The 12,782-nt window shown below is 47.9% G+C and overlaps 1 protein-coding gene across 1 annotated transcript in view; it reads right to left on the reverse strand.

The window, feature by feature from the left end:
* T265_04513 (hypothetical protein) overlaps window positions 1–11,575 on the reverse strand; it is a gene marked incomplete at both ends in the record, with an annotated part of 14,949 nt that extends 3,374 nt beyond the window's left edge. Inside the window, 8 exons of the mRNA XM_009169268.1 lie at window positions 2,506–4,011; window positions 7,140–7,484; window positions 10,163–10,310; window positions 10,347–10,698; window positions 10,733–10,947; window positions 10,990–11,307; window positions 11,342–11,405; window positions 11,439–11,575. Coding sequence (XP_009167532.1) covers window positions 2,506–4,011; window positions 7,140–7,484; window positions 10,163–10,310; window positions 10,347–10,698; window positions 10,733–10,947; window positions 10,990–11,307; window positions 11,342–11,405; window positions 11,439–11,575 — 3,085 coding nt within the window. The remainder of the gene's footprint in view (window positions 1–2,505; window positions 4,012–7,139; window positions 7,485–10,162; window positions 10,311–10,346; window positions 10,699–10,732; window positions 10,948–10,989; window positions 11,308–11,341; window positions 11,406–11,438) is intronic.
* Between the last annotated feature and the right edge of the window lie 1,207 nt (window positions 11,576–12,782).

Below are 12,782 nucleotides of genomic sequence, written 5' to 3' on the forward strand. Positions count from 1 at the left end.
AATTGGCTCTCCGTTAACGGTTGAGACTCAGTTAAGGAATGCCGTCCCTTCTGCAGTACGCCAACTGACTCTGATCACGCCACCGGGCGGGCCCCCATAACACTTCGCCTTCCGCCAGCACTACGCGTGCCAAAAGAGATATCTTCGAGATCACTAGATTTTATTGCTGCCAGAAAGGCCATGCCAGCAACTAACGATTATGACGGCCCACATAGATCCCTCAAACACCGGATAATCAAGAGCTTGAAGAATGAAAGAACGTTGGTAGATTTCGAAGGTCCAGGCAACAGCCGCGCCCTGTTGAAACTGGTCCCATCAACGGGTCAAAAGAAGGCAGTGTCAGTGAGAAGGAAAAACAATTCACTCCCTAAATGGCCGTCTTGAGAGGTGGGCTAAGCAATTCCAAGAAAATTTCACCTGGTCTTCTTCAACACAACCGCTGGAAGAACCAAGCGGATCCGAACGGAATATTGACACCAACCCACCATCAGCGACCGACATCCAGTGTGAGATCCCAATCCTGAAGCGCGACAAGGAACCTGGCCCGAATGGTCTACATCCCGCACTCTTCAAAGAAAATGGCGAGGTCCCGATGAGCAGTCTGACAACTATAATGCAGAAGATTTGGAACGGAAACGGAATACCAGCCCAATGGAGCTCCTCGACCGTCATCCGTTTTTTTAAAAAAAGAGCAAGAACGGCATGCGAAAACCATCGTGGTATCAGCTTGTTATCCATCGCATCTAAGGTGCTCTCTGGCGTTATTATGCGCAGGTTGGTGGATTATCGGGAGAGACAAATTCGTAAGAATTAAGCTGGGTTTCGCCCTGGTCGGAAATTCATCTTTACCTTGAGACTAATTCTTGAACAGCTCCACTTCTTCCGACTTCCCACGTTGGTCGGTTTTCTGTACTTGAAAGCTGATTTTGATTGTCGATCGTCAGCAACTTTGGCAGTGTCTGGCGATCAGAGGTGTCCCTTCCAAATTCCTCTCCCTTATGGGGGGTCTATATGCGAACTTCTGTGGGCATGTACGAGTATACAGGAGGCTCTAACCAGAGTCCATGTCCAGTGGTGTAAGACAGGGCTGTCCTCTGTCCACTTTCCACTGCAACTTTGTTATTGACATGCTGCTTGAAATTTCTCTGCTTGCCTCTGAAAAACCGGGAGTAAGAACGCTCCCGGAACATTCCCTCACAGATACTGATTATGCAGACGATATTGCTCTGTTTAGTTCAAATCCTGCCCAGATGGAAACGATTTTAAATAACCTAAATAATTCTACCACACGGTTTGGTATGCGCTTCATACTTGCAATGTAAAGTGCTGCAACAGGACTGGCTGGGGTGAAACCTACACCCCATGCTTGCAGGTGAGCCAATCGGCAGATAAATTTGCTTACCTTGGCAGCTGTATAAGTCCCGGTGGACTGGCTGGGGATGATATTATTTTTGAATCGGAAAGGCCAGGGTAGCTTTTGCCAACCTCCGACACCTATGGTTCCGACGTGACGCAAGCTTGTCTGTCAGGGGAAGAGTTTACACCGCGGTGGTGCGATCCATACTGCTTTATGGATCAGAGACGTGACCTCTCCGCGCAGAGGACATACGGAAGATGTCAGTGTTTGACCATCGGTATCTCCGAAGCATTGGTCAGGTCTGGTGTGTTATGTCTTGATGTACGGTAGTGCAACTCTGTATCGGTCCGTTGGCTTCCTTGCTCCGCCCACTATGGTATATCAAAACGCAAGGATAATTCTACACAGCCCTTTATGGAGACAGAGGAAAATCATTACAACTGTATATATATAGGGTAGTCACAGTGTTCCACAAGGTCGTGCCAGAATGTCCGTGAGGGGGCGAGAACCGTCGAGTCAAGGTGCTTGACTCGGATTGGCTGGCATTCTGACCAATCAGGGCATGCCTACGTCTGGCCCGTGTCCTGCACGTGACACGTGCATCCAACTGATGTGATGTTCGGTTATTAGGGACGGCTGGCCCCCGAACACCTCCCCCTTGAGAGGGCTGTCCAACCGACTGCTGCTTTGGACTCCACTGTGATGACTCATGTAGTTGCTGTCGCATTTAAATCCGTCGCTGAGGCTGTACGCATGCCGATCTGGGATCTGGTACCATCCACTTGGGAGGCAGATCATGGCTGTCCGGTGTCCCATTACACGTGCTGCCCTCACTGAGCCACAGTCTGTTGACTGAAGTTGGTTCACATGACGCGGCTGTGCTGATGTTCTTACGTGTGCCTCGTGTTTGACATCGTCGACCCTGCGTCCACCGTGGAGAGCATTCCTCATATATTTGAATCGGTGGCTGGTCTCTGTGTGACTGTTGTGGCGTTCCTCCTGCCGCCCCCCCCCTATCTTGACTTTCCGGATAGTAGTAGAACGATTTGCCTGAACCTGCGACTGTAAACTGAACGGTTCAGATCGCGGGTGAAACGTTGCGGGCTGCTGGGAGGGTTCACCAAATTGCACTGAGGTGAGAGGGCTACCGCTGCCGGACGCCAGAAGCTGAATAGTCGCTGTGTCGCGTATGCTCCATCTGGTCTCCGGTTTGGCTGTAACTGTAGCGACCACAAAATCGTCAGGACGTGATGTTCTCGTGAACGTATCGGGGCCGTTTGCAGTTGTTTCGTCACAAACGGCATTGAGGGGTTCATCCAACAGTTGAAGCTCATTAATCCAATCCAGGCCCAAGAGATCAAGGCCTGTGTAGTTCGTGAGGTAGCAAGTGCCATTGAGATGAATTTCCTTGAACGTTACGGCACAGTTCAGCTTCCCGGTCAGTTTGAGGCTTCCACCAGATGCATTATGAACGATGCACTTTGTGGGTTCCACTGGTGGCCTTCCAATTTCGTTCCAGGTTCGTTTTGAAATCAGGGTGAGGTCAGAACCTGTATCCAGTTGGAGAGTAACTGGTGTGCCATTGATACATAATGTGACAAATTTACGTCGACCAGGTGATTTCATCCTGAATGTGGCGGTCATAGGCTCTGCCTGCGTCCTTTTGTCGGGTCGGTGTTTGCGCGAGCTCCTGAAGTTGTCTCTGCAGCATTCTTCTTTGTGACCCTTTCGACTGCACTTACTGCACCTGTGGTTCCGGTAGGGACAGTGGCGTGAATAGTGCCATTCTTCACAAAACCAACAGGGTGTGGGCGGTTTTCTTGGAGTTCGTTTTGAACTTGACTTCCTTTTGGAAGTTACTTTGCATACCATATTAGGCTGAGAGAATTTGGAATGTCCAATCATCGCAGCTTCAGCCTTGAGATTGATAAGATGCTGGCATTCGGTGGTAAGTTTCTGAAGCGTCAACTCTGGATCCTGTTCAATTCGATTCAGTAGCCGGGTCCGAATATCTGCATCGTGTGGTGATTGAAGACCAGCCACAAAGATGAGACACTTGAATTGATCCTCGGTCATGGAGCTGAGCTGAAAGCGTTCGCATTCTCTGTTGACCACACCGGCATATGTGATGAAATCCTCAGTATCCCTTTTGGTAATCTTGAGACACTGATAACGAATATTGAACAAGGAACTTTGTTCACCGAATATTTGGGCCAGAATTTTGACAGCATCTGCGAAACCAAGGTCACGAGGGAGTTTGGGGAGAATGAAATTTGTGAACCGATCGTGTTCAGCTGTCCCCAGTTTCCGCAGCAACAGTCGAACTTTCCATGCATCATCAAACTGAGCAAAGTCGGTTTGAAACATGTCTTCATATTTCTTGAACCAACTTTCGAAAGTTCGTCCAGATTCAGCATCAAAATTGAATTCGGTAATTGAGCTGGCAGCAGCATCTGCGGAAGAAGACGGAGGCTCACGCGTTTTTGTCGCATTCACCGAAATACTGCGCATCAGAGATTCAACAAGCCTCAGTTGTGCTTCTTCGAACTGCTTCTGTTGTTGCTGTAAGATTAATTTGAGTTGCTCTGCCGAAATTGACATCGTGGGTTCGTGTTGTCGCCAGTTGTTATGTCTTGATGTACGGTAGTGCAACTCTGTATCGGTCCGTTGGCTTCCTTGCTCCGCCCACTATGGTATATCAAAACGCAAGGATAATTCTACACAGCCCTTTATGGAGACAGAGGAAAATCATTACAACTGTATATATATAGGGTAGTCACAGTGTTCCACAAGGTCGTGCCAGAATGTCCGTGAGGGGGCGAGAACCGTCGAGTCAAGGTGCTTGACTCGGATTGGCTGGCATTCTGACCAATCAGGACATGCCTTCGTCCGGCCCGTGTCCTGCACATGACACATCCGTCCAAATGATGTGATGTTCGGTTATCAGGGACGGCTGGCCCCCGAACATGGTGGGAACATCGGATTAGTAATGCTGAGGAACGCCAGACGTTCTTAGGATGAAGGAACTTTCCCGCAATAGATGAATTACTCATGCTTCATAGGCCGCGCTGGTTGGGACATGTACTTCGCATGCCAGAATACCGTCTGCCTCACAGAGCTCTTTTCTCCCAGCCTTGTACTGAGTGGAAGCGACTGAGAGGTGGCTATTGTGTGACCTGGTGACGAAGTACGAAAACACTAACCAGTAAACTTAGTCCGACGAGCAACTGCCACTTGCCTGGATGGGGCCCTGGGACTCAAATAACTAGTAGTTGATGACATTGGCGGAAATGGCCCAATCTCGCAACCCACGCGGCTCGTGCATTAAAGTTTCCGCCTTCAATGCATAGCTACCAAATTTCAGAACAAACTGAGCATGCCTTCAGTCGCAAGAGTCGGATGTATGTTCCACTTTCCCGTTCTCCAGTGATCGAAACTGTACCATCTGGAACCAATGTGCCTGTGGCACACGATTTATAGCTGATAAACTGGTTTGAATTGAAAAAAACGAGTACTAAATTGTAAGGTGCATTTTGACCTCCAATCAAAGCTATCCGACCAGCTTTTGTTGGCAATGCGTCTGTGACATGCCTGAACACGAGACCACCATCAGTCGGGGCCAATTAGTTGCTTAAACGGCCAGTTAACGGTTGGATTTTCTTACCAGAACATACGGTCTTTCTAAAACAAATTCGGTGGAGTTGGTGGTTCCCAGTGAGTTTGGGACACGGGTTCCTGACATACACACATCCGTGGACGTGAGAGCGTAGTCTCCGAAAGCTATCCTCTAAAAGGTGGTGTCGACAAATAGGTTTACCTTCTCCATTCTTGTTCAGCGCCTGAGGGTCTTCAACTCGATGCTGGATGATACAGACATCGTTCTTATCTTTGAAGACGAAGGGGAGATGACTCAGTGATCAGAGCGCGATTTTTTTGACCGGAAGGTCCGTGGTGCGAGTTCGATTTCTGCATCCCGACGTTCTCTGTCCAGTCTTGGACAACCTAGCGGTATCCCAGCCCTCCTGCTTACTTCGGGTGGCATGACAGTCAGAAGCCGAAAGTGACAAAGCTTAGGAACGAACACAGGACACACGCAATGTTGAGTGAAGCGACCACCATAAGTCACCTTTCGGAATGCATCTACAAAGTGCATAGTTATGCTTCTGAATGTGCAGGTTCTGAACGTGCATCTTGCGACTGAAGAGGAAAAGCTGGAGAATATATATGGAGGAATGTGTTATCCCTAACAGAAGTGTGTCCGATGAAGTCAGTGCACGAATCATGATTGTCAATTTACATCACTTGTGGCGCCATAAAGACGAATCTTCAAGTTCCAAGGATCGCGCACGAGGCTACAATAACAGCAACGATTTGGACAGTTGCGAGAAAGGTTGACCGCTACACTAGGGCTGGATCATCTCATGATGCACCACTATGATGTACCTCTATGACCCAATGAGCTCTACTTGGGGTTTCACTTCGACACCCGGATGATCAACAAAAAAAGTTTGACAAATAATCTGGAAACATCACAAACGAGATATCCAGCTGTGTTCCAGGTGTCTCTCGCAAAACCAAATTTGAATGCAAATGAGTGTATTTCGCTAGTCTCCCGGTTTTATAGACTTAGGGCTGAAACAGACTTACCGACCTGTAATAGTATGCCTGTACCCACCACCCAATGCTCTCCGGTCAAGCTCTTGTGCCAAAAGCTTTAGTTGAGGACCCTAAACGTCCTCTCTAGGCTTGGGCGTCTTGAGTGTATCCCAGCCCATATACAATCATAACACTTACAACTAACAGCACCCCCACACGACACCGGCCATCACGTGGTTATTAGTCGAGTCACCTTACTTGCTGCAAGCAGTAGGGCGGGTGGACGAAAACATGCCACTGCCGACGCTTTTCTTCTCACACTTTTATGCATTCCCTCTCTTACTCTCCCCGCATGTCCCGGCTTTAGGGCTGACCGAATTGTTCACCGTTCATGACGCTCAGCTACAGCTTTTGTGCCCGACTTCAGTAACAGCCCTAAAAACTTCGAAGTCTGCTTTCAAACTTCGAAATCCGGGTTACTTAGCTGCCTTTGGTGCTCGTACGCTGAAGCAAACAGAACCAGTGGCTCTTGCCCGTCCTCCAACGGTTTTGAAAGCAGCATTTGCGCGTCATCCGGTGCTGACGTCCTCAGGCATCCCAAAATCAACCTTTAAGCCCCGACGCCCTGTCTAACTGGCCGCCTTCAATGTCCGCACTCTGAAGCAAGCAGGTCAACAAGCTGCTCTTCCTCTCACAGTGGACTCACTTAGTATTGACATGAGCAAGGACAATGCAGGAGCGAACCGCCCCATCACTCTCCAGTCATTTCCGGCTGCGCACCTCCGACGACCAAGAAACTAGTGCGGAAGGATGAGCACCGGGTGGAAGGATCCGTGCTTGACTGGGTATCTGTCAACAGTTATCTCTGCGCGCTTCACCTGGCAACGTCTGTGAAGGAGTCTCACAAAGGGAAGTTGGTCGACGTGTGTTTGTCGTGCCTGCTTACGCCTCAACTGACTGTAGCTCTGACATCACTAAAGACAAGTTGTGGTTGCCGGAGATCTACACGCACAAGTGGGCGAGTTTAGTGTATCTGAGACTCATGGACATGACATGGACGACACGACATGGACTGAATTCGGTACATACGGACAACGGCGAACAATTCATTCAGCTGTGTGCTGACCATAGTTAGTTTTTGAGCAGTACTAACATCCGAAAAAGCCAAAGTAGTCTGGCCACATACTGTCCTCCAACGGCGTGTCGGCCACACACTCAAAAAGATCACTTGCCGATAAGGCACCGGTGGAGTAGATAGGTAACTGACTGCCGGTCGTTTTTTGGAGCACATTTGTGAATCCTGACCGCTCAATCGTCCGGAGTCGTTTCTCGCTACGTTTTCCAAGACCGCGTAAGATGCAGACACGTCGCCTGGCAACTGAAAGACTGGCAGATCCGGATGTTAGACGGATCCACCATATCCGTCTCCTAGAGTCTCTTCCACCATCATATGTGAACTCATATCGGGTCGAAACCACCTTCTCTTTGCACAGCGCGGAATTTTGCTTTTGGCACGGCGCTACCAGACTCACTGAAGTACTGGATATCAGACCGAACAGTGGTACTGCTTAAATCTCGAAGAAATATCACACCCGGTCCGCGACATAACTTGATGCAACGAATTATCAGACGTCAAGTGAAAGTGAGCATGCGAACCAGTCTGTTGGTCACAGAAAGTCAAGGAAAAGGAAGAGGCTCAGAAAACCGGCAATGCCCGAAGATTATCTGATTTGATCCGCAAGACCGCTCTCCGAAAGCCACCTGTGAGTGAAATCAAAAATCGGAATGGAGTGACCTGAATAAAGATCGCCTGGACCGGTGGGCCGAATACTTCGAAAAAAGTTACACTGCCACCAGCTGCCACTGACTTTCAGTCTACAGTTGACGTAGAACCCAGGGCGGTAAACGTGGAACCCCATACAGCCTCGGAAGTTTATGAGTGCATATGTTCTCCGAAGCGCCAAGGGTGAAATCCTCAGTCAGCGCTTGTCTGATCTGTTTGCCTGCGTTTCGGAAAAGAAGACTGTCTCAGACAACTGATGGGAGTCGGCGGTACTGTCCATTTTCAAAGAGGGGGCCGTAGTGGGTGTGGTGACCAAAAGGGGATCAGCTTTATTCAGGTTGTAACGAGACTGCTGGCATCATTTGTGCTTTGTCGCCTTATGGTGGCTCGTGAGGCACTAACTCAAGAGCAGCAAGCGGGGTCGCGTTAACCAAATCTTCACTCTCTGTCAGGTGCTAGAAGAACGCCATACGTACAGACGACCCATAGTTTTAGTATTCCTGAATTTCAAGGCACATTTGCCTTGGCTTACCGGCTTGTTCTCCTTGACCCATTTCTCTGTCAAGGAACATCACACGTTGTTTGTACCCTCAGACTTCCGGACGTGAGAGTATACTGAAAACTCTCGAAACGCTTCCGCACACAAAGTGGTGTCCGCCAGGGGATAACCACTGCGGATTCCGAACCACCGTTCGCTGTTTTCTATGCTCAAATCCGAGAGGCGCAAGCAGGTGGCCAACCCTTGACCTGGCAGAGGGGTATGAAGATTACGAAATGTTTGGTTCATGTAGACGCTACCCGCCTTCCAGGATGGTGAACACGTGATCTCCAGTAAACCTGGTTGGTGGCGCTGCAAGCTATCGCTGATAATCGATGTCAGGTTGGGGTCCCAGTGACCCTTACTGTGCTTGACTGGAGACATTGCAAGAAATGGTGGTTGATCCATGTCAGTGGCATTCGTGCTGTAACTTTCATTGCAAATTTGGTCAACATTGCCCTTACCAGGCTGGAATCCTGCGTGCTACTGTTGATTCAGTGTTTCCCGAGCCATCATAAGGTGTCGAGACACAGGTGACGTCAACAGTTTCGTTAAGACTGGGGTAAAGTGGTTAGAGCACGAATTTACTGACCTGAAGGTCCGTGGTTCGAATCCGACCTCTGCTTCTCGATTCCCCCTGTCTAGGCTTGGGCAACCTGGCAGTATCCCAGCCCTCATGCTTCCTTCAGGTAGCACGACAGCTAAGCACAGGAAAGTGTTACAGCTGAACAGTTAGGTTGAGTTTAATATCCTGTGGTTACCGCACCCATTAAGAGCCCCCTTGAAAAATGGGCACTATCATCGATTCTCTCCAGTTATCTGAAAGTCTTATTTACGCCAATATAGATACGCCAGTATATATATATATATATGTGCATATATATGTATATATATATATATGTATATGTATATATATACGCCAATATAAGATCAGACAAATGTTAGTTGAGGAATTCATTCCCATCTTTGGGTAATGCGGGTGGGAGGTCACCCGGACCAGCTCAGTGGCGCTTGCGAGAACACACGCGGTCCTAAACCTTTGAGACTGTAGGGTATTCCAGATCAGCACCTCAACCACTGAGCTATCTCGGCTGAGAAGCTCACCGGAGTCTAACAAGGCGGAAAAATTGTACCACTGAGTGCCTGAGCAAAAACTCAGCGGCTTCGGATAGCTTAGTGGCTTAGGTACGGCCAGTAATGGAAATACACGCTCCTGTCCACGTTTGGGTTACTGAACATCACCTCACCTGACCTGCTTCCCTAGGGTTCGATGGCAGACATACGTTCAAAAGACACCACGGATGAAGGATCACTATACTTGTATTCGCCTGTTGCTCCCTAGGTACTTCTTGCAGACCAACTTGACGCTTGTTCAAGATATTTAACCTACCGTCCACGTTAATGAACCACCGTCATCATCATCATCATCATCGACAGCATGATACCTGTGTTCAACACCGATGCTTCACTGACGATCCTTCTTTCAATGAAATATTCAACTGGCCTTAGACTTCCTTGATTCAGCTCGCCAATTAAGCCAAACCAAGGCCCGTAAGATAAGGCAGGACAAAAACCAAATACCTTGAACATTTGGCACCCATATTTGTACTCTACCTCTCGCTACCTCCCGAAACACCAGAGAGCTTCAACGAATGTTGTGCTCCCAGCTGTCCAAATACAGAAGATGGGCGACTGTGATGACGGTTACACAAGGGCATGACCTATCAGCCGAACAACCAGTAGGCTGAATGAGATGCCACCAGTTCGGTTAAGCCGGAAGGTATTTTCACTTTAAATATAGACTTCATGAGTGTAAACTGGGTTAGGTTCGGCAGGTTGAGAGGATCACATTATTCTTTTAGAAATAGCGAACGATAATAAAACCTACCATCTTCTAATGTATTCTTGGCGGCGCGGAGTCCGTCATTTATAGCGTCCTTTATTTGAGTAAGAGTGTGCTTGTTGGGTCCTCTCATCAAAAGAGTGACCGAACGAGGGTTTTTGCATTCTTCAACGAAGGTGAACTTATCCTCCCCCTTAAACGTTTAGCATAAATTTGAAAAACAACATACCAACACGTATTCGTAAACAAGCCCTGCATGTCCAAGACACTCTGGAGTGATGTCATCAACTGAGTTGACAGCGTATCCACCGCACGCGAGCGCAATTCTCTCCATGTTTCGGCGCTTTGCGCGGCGCAGAGCTAGGATACCTTCGCGTGCAAACGCGTCCAGTGAGAACGGGTCGATCCCCTTCTGGTTGATGACGACGAACCCGGGTTTGGGGTCACCACCAGCCGCGTCGCATACTTTATTCTTCAAGTCAATAACCTTCTGGACCCGTTGGTCTATGAACTCACGTTCGGACTTCACAAGGGCTGCGCGCTCTTCGGCAGTTTTATAGAAGAATGAGGAGTTCACCTCCCTTAGACATCAGACACAAAAGTACAGTAACTTACGTTTTTTCGTACTCGAACGACACATTACACGTAAGAATGTAGGCATTTGTCACGCGCTTAGGCATGTCAGGATGCCGTCCACCATGATCAAGTACAATTCCCTTAATTAAGGACGTGTCCATATCGGTTTTATTTTGCATTTGCATCAGTTCAATCCGATGAAGATCAAGAGGCTCCTCTGGAATTCGGATGCAAAGAACTGCGTCGACTACGTGCTAGGGGCTCAATGAACTGTTGAGATGCAAGCGATAAGTTACCTCCGTGAGTATATTGGCCAGATCAGGATGCAACTTGGTGCGCAATGAAGTGCCAACAACTGAGGTAAGGACAGCTTTGTCAGGCATTTCAGCGGGGACTTCGATTCGACACTCCGAGAGAAGCTCGGTGCATTTATTTTTGGCAAGTTCGAAGCCTTCTGTTATTAGCCTCGGATGGAGGCCCTCTGACGTATGCACTTCAGCTTGTTTCAATAATTCAGCTATTAAAAGGACGTTGGATGTGGTGCCATCTCCAGTCATATCATCTTGAGCAGTCGCCACACGAGCAATCAAGCTAGCAGTGGGGTGTTGAATTTGCTAAACTTATCAATTAGTATATGAGCGTTGTTACCATTTCATGTAAAAGCACGTTCCCATCTTTTGTGATTTTGATATCACCAGCGCCGGAAACCAACCTGTACGAAATTAGTTAAATCATGTTAACTTACATCTTCATTGTTCCTTTTGGACCTAAGTTTGTCTTTAAAACTTCAAAAAGGCCTTTGGCTGCTGCAACGTTTATGTTAAACGCATGCTGCGCTTTCGCGAACTCCGCTTTAGGATTCAGTATCGAAATCGAAGCCATCCGCACGAGACAGTCTGGGGGTTATTGCCGCCAGGAGGCTGTTAAGGCAAGTAGTGAAGGCAAACAAAGTGGTTTAAGCAAAATGTAAATTGCAGAAGTGAGCAGAAAAATGTTATGGCTCCCCATTACACATGCACTTCCCAATGGTTCCATATATATGTACTATATGAAGCGCTCAACTAAGCGCGTTTTTTGAATTACAAACAGTTTGGCTTTCAGGGGTTGCCAAAGCGAAGATTTACTCAAGCATCTGGGCCAACTATAAGACATGGCAAGACTTAATACGAAAACTGACGCAAAGCGCTCCTGGGGGAAATTTGCAGGAGTTTTGTTTCTTGGAACAAGTTTATGTATCGGTAACATTTTTATTCTTTTTTATGTTGTCTTCATTGTCTGTTCTCCGATTTTTCATTTCGCTTTTTCTTGCCGTTGCTCTATAGCACTGTAAAGTTAGAGTGGAGTGTGAATGTGGCCGGATAGGAGGTATGCGAGTGATGGTAAAATATACCAAGGAATTTGGTGAGCTTGTTGGATTTGCGTTTTGATCCGGGAGGTATCCTGATAGACCAGGTTTGGCGTGAGATGCAGTGAAAGGTGTAGTTGGTGCCCAAATCTTTTGATATGTTTCACAAGGTCTACTCCGGTGGGCAAAAAGTTCTTACAGAGCAGTGTTCTTTCGAAATAGCAGGTGACGATCTTGGAGCCGGAAGAGTCTGTCGTAGTTGTCATATACACTCGTGGCTCCCTAGAACTCAGGGTGCACTTGGAGAAGCTCGCTATCATTCGGGAACATGAGCGGGCTGTGACTAAAGGTAATGCTCTTCGTCAGAACTTTCTCGCGTTCTGGTTGGTCAATCCTTTTAAACGACGTGCAGAACTTGTTTTTATCTGATGGGTGCACTTTAGCGGTCGCAAATCTAACAGTTGTGTAGCTGTTTTCTAGTTAGTATACACATTGCTTTTGACAAAATGAGGACTTACTCTCTGCCACTACTTTACTCCTATGGAGATTGGATGTGCGTTAGCGGTACAAACCCTGTGTCAGCACACTAGGACAACAAGGTGGAGAAAGAGCATGCTGCGAGCTTATCAACGTGGTCATTTTTTGTTCTGTACACAACCACAAGGCTATTGCTTCATTTTTATCAAGACAGGACCATACGTGCTTCTTTAACCCACCAAACTGGGTGATGAGATTTCCTCTGGT

The sequence above is a fragment of the Opisthorchis viverrini genome (genome assembly GCF_000715545.1).
Source record: "Opisthorchis viverrini unplaced genomic scaffold opera_v5_74, whole genome shotgun sequence".
NCBI classification, from domain to species: Eukaryota; Metazoa; Platyhelminthes; class Trematoda; order Opisthorchiida; family Opisthorchiidae; genus Opisthorchis; species Opisthorchis viverrini.